General features: G+C 33.0%; 1 protein-coding gene and 1 long non-coding RNA gene across 2 annotated transcripts; one reads left to right on the forward strand and one right to left on the reverse strand.

The window, feature by feature from the left end:
- Window positions 1-1,535: 1,535 nt before the first annotated feature.
- LOC122716208 (receptor-type guanylate cyclase gcy-4-like) lies at window positions 1,536-16,546 on the reverse strand. The gene is given in 12 exon segments (XM_043939084.1): window positions 1,536-3,366; window positions 3,437-3,644; window positions 3,727-3,839; window positions 3,903-4,418; window positions 4,558-4,904; window positions 5,232-5,627; window positions 6,130-6,243; window positions 7,152-8,061; window positions 8,704-9,195; window positions 9,428-9,653; window positions 9,775-9,880; window positions 16,272-16,546. Coding segments are annotated over 12 exon segments (4,086 nt in total). The 5' UTR covers window positions 16,359-16,546; the 3' UTR covers window positions 1,536-2,795.
- Window positions 6,176-7,110, forward strand: LOC122716209. The gene is made up of 2 exons (XR_006346981.1): window positions 6,176-6,240; window positions 7,002-7,110. It is a non-coding gene; the product is annotated as an uncharacterized LOC122716209 (long non-coding RNA).
- Window positions 16,547-17,918: the final 1,372 nt, after the last annotated feature.

Here is a 17,918-nt window from a genome sequence, read left to right on the forward strand (position 1 = left end):
TAATGTTTAGAGAATTGCAAAAAATTGCACATTTGATTCGAAATTTCTTTTTTAAAAATTTAACCTAATGTAAATTTTAAAAATATGATAATTGACAATAATATCTCTAGCATAAAAAAATTTTAATTCATATATTAATAACAAAAGTAACTGAATCCATGTATGATTCAATATTACGTAATCTATTTTATATAGTATATAGTATATAGTATATACATGTATTAATATAATATATATTAAGTAAGATTTATACAGATATATACAGGTAAAAAATCATAACTCAGAAGTTTGTTTTTTATATAATTTAATTCGAGAATGTATAATAAATATTTTTTCAAGGAATAACAATAGTATCTGTATGAAACAGTACTCAACATTTTATCAATTTCTCATTATCTGCAACGAATATAAAATTACAACTGTACAATTCGAGAATAAATATTACATTAACAATTTCTCTCGTGTAAAGCTATTTAAGGAAGGATTGTATCGTCCAAACCTAATATACTTACGTCGTGTATCAGACTAAAAGTTTTCTTACTTTATTCTCTACATGTGACGTAGAACAAGACCCGTAACGTCCATTAAATGAATTAAATAAATGAACGTTCAATTATAATCATCTAATCTAAATCCGGTATAAAAAAAGAGAGAAAGAAAATTGAAAATTGAAAAGAGAAGAAATTTATTATCGCTAAATAGATACTACGATAAACGTGATCGACATGATATAATGTAAAATATAATCAATATCTTTTTATTCTTTTTTAAGATGTAAGAAATGGATTAATGATGAAAGATTTCTCGCGTATAATCTCTGTTCAATATTCGAACGAATAAAGTAACTAACTGAATTGGAATCAGTGTGGAAATTAAAAATACTTTGTTTTTATCAACCGTCTCTCGTAACAAAATTACTCGACGATAATAATAGTTTATGTACGTACCACAGGATGTCTGGATTTTAATCGATTAGGAACATATTCTTTGGATAATGTAAGAAAAAGAAAATGCTTCGTCAAAGAAAGTTTGTATCAAAAATAAACTATATATAATATGATGCTTCAATTAATGAGATGTTTGTAAAATGAACAAAACGAAATAATAAAAATATTTTGTTTCGTAATGAATATGAAAATAAATAATGTGTCTCGTTAAATGAAACAAATAGTAATATCATTTTTGGTTGCTATTATTAAAATTCAAGCAACTTGTATACGTGTGTAATATACATTGAGCTGATTTGTAGTTCTTGAAGAAAATTAGACTGAAATTTTGCAAAATTTTACTTCTTTTAAATCTTTAATATTATATTTATATCTTTAATATTTCATATTCCTCTTCTTTTGAATTCAACAATAATCAATCTCCTCAATGTATGTGTCCTCATTATGTATTTTTTAACAGCTTGTTTCTACAAGACATAGAGAATGTTATTGCACCTAAGTAATTAATAATAAGTAATGAATCCTGTCACGAATTGTATTTCTATCTACGAATAAAAAAAATGTTTGCTTTCATAATGAAGCACGCAATCAGAGGAATTTAATATGTATTAAATATATATTTTACAAAAAGAAATTTCGATCAAAATTTCTTTGATTAAATTGATGGACAATCACTAGATATCGTATATAATAATAGTAACTATTCGATTTATTACGCTTCATTATAGTTTTTAGCGAGGATGGAGCGTTTTCCATAATAGCTAGTAACTATGCCACAGTCGCTTTTTTCTCTTCAAATCGATAAATATATTTCGCAAAAAACGAGTCAAAAAATATACTATATATACTTGGAACTGAAGGACGTGTATTTTTTTTTTTTTTTTTATTTCTATATTTTTATTTTCCCTCGATCCGTGATGTTAAACGTGTACGCATAAAATATACTCTTTTATATAAATGTCATGGTTACACATGAACGTCGATACTTGACCAGTTCTTTTGTGTAAAATATTGCTTCAATTTTTCAGTATTCAGTTTTATCTTTAAAAAATGCTGCAAACTTTTTCATAAAGTTTCGTGTCGATATAATTGCCTGGAAATTTTATGAAGTTTCATATATCTCAATCCCAAGATTGATCTATTTGGACAGAGAAATGCCGTGAAATTTTATCAGTCATTCTCCTTTCGATTATCTACTGCGTATCTAACCGAAGCAGCCTTTTCTTTTCTGTTTACTTCTTTCTCGACGCGAAAACAATGGAAATTTCTACTTGCGACGATAAAATACTCCATTCGATATAACTTATTAAAATATCAAATTTTTCTCAAGGAAAATACTTTCCTTTTAATTTACTTTCCTTTTAACGTGAAATATCCAGCACCGTCGCGTCGATTAATCGGTAAATTAATTTTTTTTTTTTTTTACATTTATCAGTCTCAAAAATGGTTTGAGCGAAAATCTCAAGGGAATCATTTCGCTTATCTGCATTCGAAAAGTCATTTCCGCTCGTTGCAACTGATATTGTTTTCCGTTTTCATTGCTGATATCTATTGTAAATCTCTCTTCATCATAGTTAAATCGATAAGATTTTAATTCCCAATGTATCAATTAAACGCGTTGCATATCTCCTCACTTCGCAAACATATAGCGAAGAATCCACGCTTGTAAAAACGTCCGTTTTCAACGTCCGGAAACACGTGAATCCGACCAGCAAAATTAGATCACAAAGTGATCTAAACGCTGGTCTTTCTGTAAGATCTTTTTGCATATTTTCCAAATATGCCTTCGGCGTGCTTATAGAAATGCACCATTGATTTTTGCCGCGAAATCGCATGTTTGTTTTGCTGTCAAAGAATCGACACGTCCTCCGACTTTCTATTTTCCGGCAATATAGCCCTTCTTTCCTCCATTTGAATGCCACCACCGTTCTGATCGCTCGAATAATCGCAATTATTCGATATTCCCGGCTGTATGTTCACGTATTTATGCGGTGAGTCCTCTTTCTGCTTGAAACTTTGAAGAATCATAGGTAAACCCGACAAAGATTCGTTAGCCTTCAACAAAAGTGGCCTGGAACTCTCTATATCGGCGATTCCATTGCCTACAATCGAGTTTTGAATCGGCTTATCGTCGTGATCGTTGATGTCTAGCAAAGGAGGATACGGTATACCGAAAGGGCTGGACGTAGACGTGGATCGAGTCGTGGAATTCTGAGGTGGCCACGACAATGAAAACTTCCTCAAATTCTCTGGTAACTCTATGTCTAATTGTCCAGTATGCTCGATTTGCACACTGGCCAAAGGAACGTCTAAACAAGGAGATAAAATTCGAGGATTCGTCGCTAGAAACTCGACGATCTCCGGAGCAGTTGGCCTCTTTACGTGATCTGGTCTCCAACAAGAGTACATCAAGTTTTCTCTGTGAAAAGATAATTGTTAGAATAATGGTTACGTATAATATCAATTGCGACAAGATGATCGATTCTCACAATTGTAACTTCACTCCTTTGGGAACCATCAACGAATTTCCACTCTTAACATGGTTCAGTACTTCGGTGTTGCTCATACCCTGGAAAGGGAAACTACCGAACGTGATAATCTCGTACAAAAGAACGCCATAGGACCAGACATCCGAAGCTGGAGTGAAGATACCTAGTCCCAAAGACTCTGGTGCCATCCATCTTACCGGTAGCATACCTGGAAGAAAGAGAAAATTATTTTATTTATCAACCAAAAAAAAAACAAATATATAAATTTTGTTGAAGTCGTGCCATCATACCTCTTCGATTGAACTTGTAGTAATCGTTCTCGTACATCAACCTCGTCATACCAAAATCTCCAAGCTTCACTACACGTTGCGCGTTCACCAGACAATTACGCGAGGCAATATCCCTGAAAAAGTGAACTTAACGATGAAGCAAGTTGAAACAAACGAGCCGAATTTATTTGACTTACCTATGAACATATTTTGACTGAGCCAAATAGCTGAGCGCCCTAGCTACATCTAACGCCATTGCGGTTAACTTTCTATTAGAAATCTCATCCGAATCTTCGTAACTATTGTCGTTCACGAGATGTCTTCTGGCGAGAAGGTACGTCTTCAGATCGCCATAAAGCATGAATTCCATCACAGTTAAGACTGGTTCACTCTTGATGCACACCCCTAACAGTTTGATTATATTCTTGTGCTCGAATTGTTTCATCACTTCCACCTCGCTTAGAAAGTCTAATTTTTCCTCGGTGGAACTTCCAATTTTCAGAGTTTTCACGGCCACGGCTAGCCAACCCTTTTCAGGGAAGAACGCCTCACCACCGTAAACCGTTCCAAAAGCACCCTCCCCTAATTTTCGGTTAATAACCACCCTGTGTCGGGGTATCTCCCATTTGTCCAGATCAGACGAGTCGTCACAAGCATAGGATATACCCATAGACTTCAAATACTCTCTCTGTTCGCGTACTTTTCTTTCGTATCTGATAGAAAAAGATATATTATAAAACATTTGAAACATTTAATGAATGTTCGATGATTGAATTATTATATAGTTATAATTAGGGATATTTAATGGTGAAAATTAAATAAATAATAATTTCGTTCGTTTCGATCGTTCACCTTCGTTTCATGATGATGAAGCCAATGATCAAAAATATCCCCAGTAAACTAAAACCAAAGATATTGACGATCACGAAGGCTACTTCGCAAGACACATTCATGAAATCTGCAAATCCACCGATGACACATCGTTGGGGTGGTTCGGAGCCATCGTCTGGCATGGTTTTCGATAGCCAGACCAAAGAAGAGACGTTCAAATCCAATTTACCACCCGCCACTTCGTGTTGCTTTTCTGACACGTTAGGGTAAAAATTACCGACCAATCGAGTTTCGTTATTAATATGCTGAACAATATTGATAACGGAATATCTCGAAGGGCCACCAAAGAATTTTATTCTCCCAGACACCTAAACGGATTTATTAATTTTTTCATTTTATTTTCGTATTTATAATTTTTCTATATAAAAATTAAATACGTGTTAACTCCGCAATGGTATAAAATAATATTATTAATTTTCGTTCATTCATTGTATCAATCAAAATTATTGCAAATATAAAAATTGTGTAATTTTTTTTTGAAAGTCTAATTCTACGCAATCCAAAGCAGGCGTAATGAATTTTTTAATAATTTTTCTCACGATATAAACAATGATAAACGTCAATATATCATTGGATGAGTCGAAAACCATTGCAGAATCGACGAACGATCGATTAAAATTTTATTCATTACGTACCCCGTAAAAATCCATTTCACCGATGATGTCCGTTAATCGATTAATAGTATGATTGCTATGCAGATCGAAAACGTAACTCTGATTTTCACGAAGCAGCCTGTCCATCGCATAGGCATAAGTCCACATAGCGTCATACGCGTAACCAGCGTAATTAGACGGTGGTTGCTTCTTCTTTTGGCAATGAAGCTCGTAACGATCGCGCCATTGACGCACCGTTATCCCTTCTTGCATGATGTCGTTATCCGGTGCAAAATACGCGTGAGATAAACCGAGGTATCCGTTTATCGCTTTACTCATTTCTGCCGTGGTACATGGAACCTGTTCTCCTTTCTGATTGTATCGATCCGTATCGTACCATTCTGGTCGAAGCCAAAGAGGTAAGAACCACACGTAACCCTTCAATCGCGAAAAATTCGTGGAATTATTTTATTAACGCGATCGTAGACAAATCGATCGAAAAAAAGTGTGAAAAAACTTTGTGGAAAAGAAAATAACACGACGAGTAATAAACAGGTATAGTCGTTTATAAATTGAAACGTTTAAAGAATGAGTCCATGAATGACCATATATCACATTGATTACGACATTTTCTATATTAATTTTTTTCACATCGAATGACTTTAATGAAACTTTATCGCTATTCTTTACCATCTTTTTATTGCACAATCACGTGCTTATTAAGTCTTGGATAAAATGGATAAAAAAGGAGATAGTCTATTAGACTAAACTTCAAACTTTTTCTATACAACTAATATTGTATTGAGACTCTTATCTCTAATTTCAAAGACTAGTGATACAAATAATATACATTTTATATAAAAAAAAATAAATGAATTTTATAAATTATCGAGTTGAATTTTTCTCAACTTTATCTATGATATTCTATGATAAAAATTACCTGAACCGCTGTCATTTCTAATTTGTACGCGTTGCACATCACTTGCCGGGCTGCTTGATCGTATACATCAGCGATGATGATCTTTGCCTTCTTCTGTTTGAAATCTTGCAAGTACTATAAATTAAAATATTTTTATTAAATTTATCGCATGTGACTCATTGCACATTATATATCTATCAAGTTAATGACGTTTCTTCAAAAACCTGCATATTAATATTTAATATATGCAATATCTTTTTTTTTTTTTTTTGAAAAAAGATTTTTAGAAATTTTAGAATAAAAAACCAGATCTATACGTGATTTTATTACTCAAGAATTTATAAACTGATTAATATTGATTAATATTTGATTAAAAAGTTTTCATGAATTTTCTTCAAGTGGTAAGCGATAATAAAGTATATTTTCGACAAGAAAATTGAACTCAGAAATTGAACTCAAAGAAGAAATATTGTAATAAATTGACAAGTATTATGCAACATCGTTCAAAGCTAAATTTCTATCTCATTCGTGTAAATAATGTTAGTCAGTATTATCATAATAAATACGTTAAATAATATACGTTAAATGCATATGCAATCATTTTTCATAATTTTTACATGTTTAATCTCTAATATTTCATTTGTTCGATTTATTCATCGATATTTATATAATTTTCTGTTAGAAGAAAACCATAATTCGAGGAATCGAGCCTTACGCAACGATTCGTAAAATTTATCATCGGATTTCAAAAACTCCTTTATAAACAATATGCAAATTATTTAATCGCTATTTTCTTCGGAATTTATAAAAATATATATAATAAAATTAAGCAATCATTTTTATATAGATTTGTATAGATCACAGTTTAAGAAACAAATATATATTTATTTCAGAAAAAAAAAAAAATATTCTCGAAAATTATTTTACGTCATTGCGTTGAGAATAACTGGTCAATTTGAAGTCTGTTCAACGATCTCTTGGACTCTTCTCTTGGACTATTTACAAAGCAAAGAAAACATTTAGCATCCAACAAGGATCATCACCTTAGTCATCACAATGGGTTCCCGTTCCCTTGGAAACTTTGCATTCGCCACGAACACGATTCCATTGTCTCTGAACAAATCTTGCATGTAAGATATGTACTCGGTGTATTTCTGTCCATCCTCCGTCAACGAAGCCACCCTCTTCCATCCCAGTTTCTTCAACAATTGCAAATAAACGTGCTTGTACTGCTTGTTCTCACCAATAGTCCGAAAGAAGTAAGGATATTTAGTGCGATCGTTAAAGCTGGATCCTTCGGCGCTGTAACTAATGACCACTGTCTTATAATGCTTCGAAACACCGACCAAAGGCTCCACGGTCTCGGAACAAGCTGGTCCCAAAACGCCGACAAGCTTCTCGTATTGATTGTGCACTATATAATCGATGAACGATCTCATCACCATATCCGATTTACATTGGCCGTCATTCACCAACAGGGTGAAATTGTAATCCCTGAGGATGGTATTGTTCACGTTGATCGCCTCCTTTGCCATCATGGCCGCGACCAGTATCGCTTTCCCCGAATAAAACGTCTCGCTCATAGGAAATATCCCACCCACGTAAAGAATGTTCTTGTCGATGGTATTCGGCATCCATAAATCGAGAGTGTAGTTGAGATTCTCTCTCAACCAGTCGCACGCGATTTCTTCTTCGTTCCTGGATAAATCGTTGTTGCGCCGGTTGATTAGATCCTCGTACATCTCGCGGGTGAATTTCGCGTGATTGATCGCTTCGTAGGCTAACTTGGCGGCGTATTCGAGCTTAGCCCAGACAAGTTTGGTCAATCTATTGGATTCGTATTTGCAACCGATGTCCGAGCTCGTGGCGCTGCATCGGGGGAAATCGATGCTGACGAATTCCCTCTCGTTCGGTATCACGGTGCTGGGAGTCCAATGCAGAAATACCAACGATCTGAGGAGAATTGAGAACGCAAATTTGTTTTCGCGCGCAATAATAAGATATAAAAAGGCGACGAATGTTTTTCGAGACGGCGCGAGAAAAACAGGCTAGTCTGGAATGGATGGTGAGTAATAAAAAAAGAAAAAGAAACCGTTCGACCGGTAAAATGTTCGTTCGTACGAAATTTGTTTTTGCCGTGAATTCTATTTCGAGGAGACGTTTATTGCGCGACACGATCAACGAGCTAATAACACGGACCTCGGGCAATGCGAATTTTTTCCTGCTCTTTTGTTCCACGCCTTCGTAAATCCATTTCTATTGATACGTTTTTCGATACGCGAGAGTTGAAAAAATACACGAATATTTGCGCATCGAGGAGGAATCGAAGCATTCATAAAAAAAGACGATTCTTGTTTAATTAAATATAATTCTTCTGAAATGTAATTAAAGATATAATTAACGGATAGAAACGTTTAAATGTTTTTCTGCTCCTCTGAAAGAAGACAAGAAAATTGACAAGAATCGTTTCTTAGATGAACTCTTCGATGATGTAAATATCCATATTGTAAATCCATAAAAAAGAATTAAAACCAGAAGCAACGGTTATAAGACGATTTAAGAATCAAGAAACGTATATATATATATATATAATACCTATCGTTCGAAGTAGACGAGTTTCGATCAAACATCAGCTTCTCGGCAAGTTTGATCACGTGTTTCAAATTCGACCCGAACCAGATTACTTTCACGTACAGTTTCATTTGATCTATGTGATCCTTGACAAAATTGGTAACGTCGATGTAACTGGTCAACAATAAAGCGCACGGTTTCCCTTGGCACCATTCCGGAATGTACATTCCCTGTTGGCAATACGATTCCTGGCAGTAATAGGTTTTGGTTTTCGGGTCTATGGTAAAATTCCGAATGCTCTCCAACGTGGATTCGTCCATTTCGAAGCGGGAAGCTTTTTCAAGCTCCGTGAAGATTATCCAACTGTCGTCGCGCCTGGATAACGCAATCGGAACGAACCAACCGAAATGGCCCGGAGGAGCGATGGATCCGCATTCTTTCACGTCATGCGAATTTAACAGTGGCATCGTGTCTAGCTGTGGCGGGATCCACACCTCCATATTCACCATTGGAAGTCTGTTCGAAAAATTATTTGACATAAATACTTTTTTACTATTATAAAACGATCTAATTAAAGAGTAAAAATATTATTTCGGTAAAAATATTATTTACAATATCTTTAGGAATTTATTTTAAAATTTAAAGTTAAAAATTAAAGTTCTCTTTTGTGAAGCTTAATTTTAAATAAATTTTAATTCATAAGAACTCGATAAAGAGTATCGAGAATGTAAAATAGTTTGCATCTTACTTTCCGTTATTGTTAAACATTATGTCGTCGGACAATCTACTGAAAGTTTTCTCCACGTTGAACGCATCCTCCACTTCATAGATAAACACTTTCGAATAACCGAGCACCTCTGTCAAGAATATTTTCATGATTATAGTAGCCAGCCTCTGAGTCACTCTACGTGACACCTCGAAATTTATGTTCAATGGTTGCCCGTCCAATTGGATTACCCTCTTTGGATTCACATCTGTCAAAACATTAATTCTTCGATTAATTTTTTAAAACGATTACAAATTGGCTCTTGCTTTAATTGAGCAAGGAGAAAAAGTTCGTATAAGATCAGACGTTGCGTTGGAGCAGTAATTTACCTTCGAGCATGGTCAGACATCGATTTGAGATGACGATTTTCGCGATGGTCAGAAAGACCAACACGCTCAGTATGGATCCAAATCTCAACATCCTGATTTTCTCCTCCTATAAGAAAACGAATATTCTGTCGTTATTTACAAATTTTATAAATTTAAATTATTTTACATAAGGAAAAATTATCGCAATTTATCGCAAGTGGATGAAACGATTATTATTATTAGAAACATAAAGAGGATTCTAATCCAGATAAATATTTGAATGAATTTTATTTGACATCCTCCCAAACATGCTAAAATTCCTACGTTACAAATATAAAATCAATCTAAACTATGACTATATCGATTCTAAATCATCATATTAATGATTTCAGAGACTCTATCAACAGATCCATCTGAAACATGAAAAATAGTATTCCATCGAAGGAGGAGAAAAATACCAGCGAAGAATACTAGCACGTTCCGCATTTCAATGGACGTTCTCTATAGGATATATTAAGATTCACGAAGTAAGACTTAGGTTACAGTCCAGCTAACAATGCACCAGTCCGTGTATAAATAGCCACGACATAGAGAGTGATTCGACTTTAAACGACCAACAGTAAATTTAAACGAACTTAGGAACGCGCTTCTTTCTCACAGAGAAACAGAGAGAAACGGATTCTCTCAGGTAAGTTTGGACAGGTGGGGCACCAATCAAAATAGGAGAGATCGAGGAGAGAAATCGGCGTCGACAAACGCCACAAACTCTTTTTCTTTCTCCGTCGCTTGTCGTAGGTGTGTCGTTTGTTTACAACGACGAACTGAAAGCACGAGCACACGTCGTCGAAGGTGACAAGAGAAGCAATAATCACCACGCTGCTATTCTTAGCCACGGGCAGCGCGGCCGCTTTGACTTTTTAACCCGTGGGCGAATGAACTGCGCCGTTTTCTTCTTCTCCTTAATCGAATCCTCCACCGAGAATTAGGTCGATTGCATTCTTCCACGTGAGAAACCACGTGAAACTCTGACTAAGTTTGTTCGAATAGAACGTATATGTATGTATATATATATATAACACGGTCGGTTAAAAACAAATTCTTTGAAACGTAATTTCAAGAACGTAATTTTTCTTGGAACGGGTTGATATAATATCGATGTTTTTGGACCTTGTTCATTGATGCCAATGATCGATTTCCAAGTTGAGAAAACGCGTCAGGATATTTGGTCGAATGTTGAGGTCACTCGCGTCTGAACGATTACTTACAATTAGCAACTGTTTTAGATATTCACCTGTCTTTGCACGGTCAAACTCGAAAACAAAGATGACGCTAGTTTCTTCCACTTTGTGCGTCATCAAATTGCGATATCGTTTAGATAATCGAATCATTTACGTGTTACGAATAATTGGATGCGTGTTCATCCGAACACTTAAGATACTCTTGTAGAAACGCGGTTAAATATCGCGTTTTAATACGCGAGAAAAGAAAATATTCGGTCGAAATTCGATGGTTGAAATTAATACGCGAATAATCGAAAGTCGAGAACTAATGAATAAAAATATTGGAGATTAAATTATATACGTGATTACGAGAGGAGAATTTTTGCGCTCGTAAAACGTCGTACAAGTCAATAAGTCGGTTCTTACGAGTCCCGAAGTCAATAAATCAATCGGAATGATGTTATTGGCAATTTGATGAATAATTTGTAACTCTGTTTTACTATTAGGCGATGCCATTTCGAATTCTTCAAAGAAATCATCGAGACATTCGTGTCACGTATACAAATACTAATTATATACATCTGTGACAATAAATCATGCTCAACTACTTGAGGTATTTCTGTCTTACTTATCCTAGTTCTAACTGCGTGCATTTATTGATTTGTTATTATTACTCGAACGATTTCTTGAAAATACACGTGACATGTTACAAATTAATTTTATTTCGTTCAAAGAAATTATTATTGTATCCTGATATAAACCGCTATCATCCATTTAATAATCTTTATTAATAATAATCTACTGTGAAGATAAAAACAACGCTCTTCTTCGTAGAAAAAATCTTTTGAAAATTATTATTTGGATATTCGAAGATTCGCTATATCGGATAAACGAGAAATCCCACATATAATTTATATTGCCAATAATTTGCACTTATTAAAATGAGAATAGTCTACTTTTTTCGTCTAAATTCTATGAAAATTGTGACTCGCAATACCTAAATATTCATTCGCACAAAACGAATAATAAACGATAAATAAAAAACGAATCATAATTATTTTTGTATGCTCACAAATTTCGAAACTGAAAATAATAAAAAATCTCGTCTGTATTCTCATTCATGATTCAAAATATCAAACTGTTCCACTCTATGCGTCATCGAATCTTTTATATTTCCACTGAAAAATTGTTTCCATTGAAAAATAGAAATAACGCGATTCATTGAAATTCGAAATTCATTGGAAATTATGATTCAGGGTAGGCAACCGATTAATCATGTCAAGTCGATCGAATGACACCATCCTGATCGAATACCTTGAACACCCTCGATAATCAGACTGCGTACTTGACAACAATACCGCAATTTATCGGAACTAGCGCAGATATTTTCATCTGCATTACGTCAGACATCTATGAAGAAACGAAGGAGGAAAATATCAATGTATCGACAGCATTTCGTGGTGGGCGATGCATGACACAGGATGATGCACGCACGTGGCGATACTCGTTTGCAATTTACTATTGAATAAAAAATTAAACCAAGCTTAACCTATGGCCCAGTTTTTATTATCAATGAATAAAACATTATGGAAGACCGGTAGAAATAATTCGATTAACCTTTTCATCGTGAAATACTGATTCTTCGTTCTTTCTTGTTTCTTTTTTTATTCTCTCTCTCTCATTCTCTATATCATTGTCTATAATGTCTATAATGCATAATACGAAAAAGAAGTTCTGGATCGAGTAGCCACTCGATATGAAGTATATTGCTCATTTATCTTGAACGATGTAACATTAAACGTAAACATATTTACTTTGGATGTTTTCGTTAAGACGATTGTAAAGAAATAAAAGCAAAAAAAAAAAAAAAGAAAAAAGTCCGATTGGCCGAGAAGTTTAATAGTCGAATGAAAAAATAGATAGTGAATTAAAAGAAAAATAATAGAGTGATAATATTGTGCGATAAAAATACGAAGTAATGTAATTTTAGATATTTTTTTTTTTTTATTTTTTTCAAGCTTTTAAATAAATTTCGTGAAATATATTATTTTTTTAAATGTCACGATTTTCTCCTTCCTTTCTTAAAATTTAATACTTTTTTTATAAATGCATTTTCAGAGATAATATTTTACGTGTATTTGTAATCTGAAATTAAGAACTCTTTTCAAAATGTCATCAAATTTTATCAAATGGAACATTTTCGAAAAATTCGTAATACGATATCGCAGAAAAACAAAATTGATTCTTGAATATTTAAGTTGAATTTCGTTTATTTCTAGAGCAAAAACAGGTCTCGAGAAAAATGTGAAAATACATTGACGATACTTATCGAATAATATACGCACATATGCAAACGAATAGATAAACGCGTTCATTAAGATTAGTATACAACTGTGCGATATGCCGAGTTAATTGAACAAGCGAAAGAGAAGACGAACAAAGAAAAGAGGCGGGAACATTCATTCGTTTCTCCACGTGTTCCTATCTACTCATAAAAAATTAAAGTAAAAGAGACAAAAACGAGAGAAAGAGAGAGAGAGAGAGAGAGAGAGAGAGAGAGAGAGAAGAAAAAATTAAAAAAAAAAATCTTCATTTCTGACGAGCATGGATTTTCCATTTCGGAAAAAAAATAGCGGAACTTTCGATATATGCTCGCGTCACAATGACTCGTATGCATAAAATGCTTGTTCTCAGAAACGTCACAAATGTCATCCTTATTACTCGCGATGTTATCAAGAAGATCGACTCGACAAATTTTGTGCAATAAATCATTTTTAAAATTCATTACGAAAATTCACGGAAACGGAGTGAAGGAATATGTGAAATATGTGTCATTGGCTTTCTATAGATTCTGACGACGTCGAAGACTAAACTAGAGCACTTGTGCGACCTTACTACATCGTTGATAACGTGGAAAAACGTTACTTTAGCAAAAAAAGAAAAAAGTGCGAATGAACTCGTGATTAATATACGTATTCGAATTATTTTATTATTTTAAAAATTTTCTTGCCTTGGACAGATATAAAATTGCGAAATACATATTTCTCGATAAATTACAAAGAATTCTTTGAAATCAACAATTTAATTTAAATCTTGGGTGTGATTCAAATGAATCATGTTATTATTCCATTTAATGATGTAGAACCAGTTTTTTTTTTTTATATATATATATAATATTTTCTTTTGTATAATAATAAATCGTAAATACGATCGTATTAATAAAATATTCGCAATTTGTATGTTAAAGTGAAATATAACGTAATTTAATATAATATAAATTTCCATTAATTTTTGGAATATATAATAGAATCTTTTTCGTACGTACACGAGGATTTTCGTTGAAATTTCTCAATATTACTATATTCATTGGCAATTTTTTACGTATATTTTGCAGCTTGTAAATTAAATAGAATCGCTGTACCATTGACGTAAGATACATATTTAGTTAGATATACGTTCTACTTAGCTTTTTAAATGAGGTTTTAAATAGACAAGATTAAATATAATAATGTCAATAAATAGCAATTTGACTTATTGATCGAACTATTCAAATTGATCAATTATATATTTACTAAAGAAAACTGGTAAAGAAAGCAAAATAATGATACGATTCATTGCCTCTTTTTTTTTTTATGCAAACAAATCGCATTTATTCTTTCCAGATCCAACTAATCAACTTCGATAGACAGTCTTAAAGAACAAAATAAATTATTTGAAAGAAGGAAAAGTCTATTTAGAAAAATTCAATTGAAAAATTTAAAAAATTACAATTATCTTATTACTATTTATCGTATAATACTCGGAAACAAAATTTTTTTATTCGAAGAAATCGAATAATACGTTGACATTTATATATATATATATATATATTTAATCGTGGCATTGTTTTCTCCGAAACGATCATTTTATCTGTTCAAGCCTATCAATTGCGAGTTCTTCGATGAAAAACAGAAGTTTCGAAAGCATCGAGGCTAATCGTTCGTCGACGCGACGTCATTCTTCAAATACCGTGCGAAATCAGTAGACTGAAGCGTGATAAGGGAGGCGAGAGGCTAATAGGAGGTAAGTTAATACGAGACAACCTTCTTATCAATTGTTTTTTCCTAACGGAAATGCAACGCCTCGCTTGTATGTTTGTGTACAACTGATAAACAAATCGATTAGTACACGATGACGAAATTATTTTCGTGCCGATCCTCGTCCACAAACATGGTTCTCGGTGGCCGCTACCGTTTCTATCGCGGACAATGTTAAAAGAGTCGTTGTTGACGTTCACTGATATCGACATGGACACAATGACACGATAATGGCAATCTCTTCCATGGGAACGAGCCCGTTTCGATTCAATCGCTAATCCAATTACGAGTCATCCAAGTGTGCAAGGTTACATCAACGCTTAAGGGTTGAACATTAGTCACCTAATTAATTAACTATTCTCAATGGGATCGTGTTTCTTTGTCAAGGATCTATTAAATATTGTAAATTTGAAATTCTTTTTACTAAAAATTTATAAGATTTTCACGAAATATTTTGACATTATTATTCCATTTGTCGAAGAGTTGAGCCAATTTTTCATTTAATGCTACGTAATGCTGATTGTTTGCTTTTTTAATTTATGCTTTGCATCAACGAGATATCTATGGAGATGATAGTTTTTCTTTCTAATGTAAATTAAAGAAATTGAATTTCCTTGACAATGAAAAAATAAACTATTATTACGTAATGTAATAATGAATATATTTTGAATGGAAAATCTGATTCATAGATAAATTCATTAAACATCTGGAGAAAAACTCGTAAAAGTCAGAATAACAGATATAAATGTAACAGATAAAACAGAGAAAGAGAAAAAGACATTAGAAGAGAAATTATATTAGTTAGATTACAATAATTAAAAAATTAATAGAATAAAATCTAAAATTAATCACATATATCGCATTAAGTTAATAAAGTTATAAGTTAATAAAGCCGTACAACAATATAAAAATATAATTTCTTGTTATTTAACATATTATTAAAAACGTAATATAATAAACAATATAATAAGTAGCTTGATAATAAAATTAACACATAAAACAATTAAAAATTAACATAATATTCTCGTTATTGAATAACACAATATTTTAAAAATTTTCACAATGTATTAATACATTTATTATAAATTAGTAATTGTATTAATTTCCTACTATCGAATGCACTTTTTTTTTTTTTGCTAATAATTATTAACACGATCGACATCTAAAATCGTGAAATGATCGATTGGATGGAACGAGACAAGCGTTCTTTATCTATACTTACGATCAATGAACGAGAGGAAGTCAACGAACCGGATGCAGTTCACCACGATCGAGTAACAATGGTTCGACTAGATAACAGCATACTCATGCATGCCGTTAAAATACATGGCGTAATGTAATTACTCCAAAATGCATATTTGTATATCGTAGATATAGATATTTAATTATCTTGATAAAACTACGCACGAAACATAGCTACGCCGTTGTCGTTGTGGATTGACGTCATGATGACACTTGTTTGCCTGGGCGACTGAAGTACATATAATATATACATGTGTGTATGCATGTGCACGCTAATCGATAACGATAAATAATGAACGCAGGCGGCCTGAAAATAGTGGCGGCGATTTCTCAATGGAAAAAGATGATGGGCACGTGTTTGATCAATGATCGATCACACGCACTTGATATAAAGAAATTGAGACACCGGAAGAGACATTCGTTGAGACCATCTTGGCTCAATAATATATCTATTAATAATATTAGTGAGTTGAATCAAGAAATACAGATGATCGTATAAAATGATGTTACGTTCTACTTTGTTATTCCAGAAGATGTTTCCGATCGTATTTTTCGTACAATAAGTGTAAACAACATATAATAATATGAAATATGATAATTTCCTTATCAATTTATTTTTCATATCGAGAATCTGCAATTTTTCTCAAAATTAATTCCCTTTCTTCTCCTCCTTTCTTCTTTTTCTGTCTACAGAGATTTTTGCTCCATCGATCCCATCCGATTTATACGTTCAATTTATACGTTTCGATCGATTCTAGAATTTTGAGACGCATGCGCGAATTTATTCAATTTTCAACGGAACGGAACGAGGCATTGTCAATATCCCCCTATTTCTATTATCTATCCTCTGCACGAGAACGCGATATCGAGTAGCCAAGGTTAGGAGCGATAAATCGATTCGAGAGACGTCACAGAGTCGAGCAAACGGGCAGTTTTTTATTTGCATTCGATGATAATGACAGAGCTCTGCTAGTGGAAGGTGGAGCCCGCGTTTGGATAATAATAATCATAGGAGGAGTATAACGTAGTACCAAGAAAATGGAAGTACACAAAGTTTAACGTCAATCATGGTATGTTATGGATATTGACGATGTTGAAATTTACAAGAATCGAGCGATTGCAAAATATGCAAATATTTCATCAATACATCTTTCTTACGTAAAATTCAAGCAATTTAAGAGATTGACATAAAAAAAAAAATGAGGAAAATAACAAGTGTAATGATATGTGACGAATTATGAAATAAAAAAGTAAAATTATTACATTGTGGGAATGATAAAATTTCCATAATTGACGAATGATTGAAATTTTCTACTTATAGATTGTAAAATCCCAAAGGATTTGTACGATTCGTTTTAATATTAAAATTAATTTTATAAAGACTTAAATTCAGATCATTCCTCGGCGTTTCTTCATTTTAATGTAATTACATTTCAAAATTTTACTATTGATTTTTATGTAATACTGATTTTTATGTAAATATAGGACAATGACTCGTTATTTGGCATTTATAAAAGACAATTTAAGAAAAATATCGCTCATTCAATATATTATATATGTTGAATAATATGAAAAATGTGAATTAAAGAATTAAAGAAATCGTTAAAAAGTTAATGAATAAAGTCAT

This window comes from Apis laboriosa, unplaced genomic scaffold (genome assembly GCF_014066325.1).
Source record: "Apis laboriosa isolate Shangri-la unplaced genomic scaffold, ASM1406632v1 scaffold42_cov153, whole genome shotgun sequence".
Taxonomy (NCBI): domain Eukaryota; kingdom Metazoa; phylum Arthropoda; class Insecta; order Hymenoptera; family Apidae; genus Apis; species Apis laboriosa.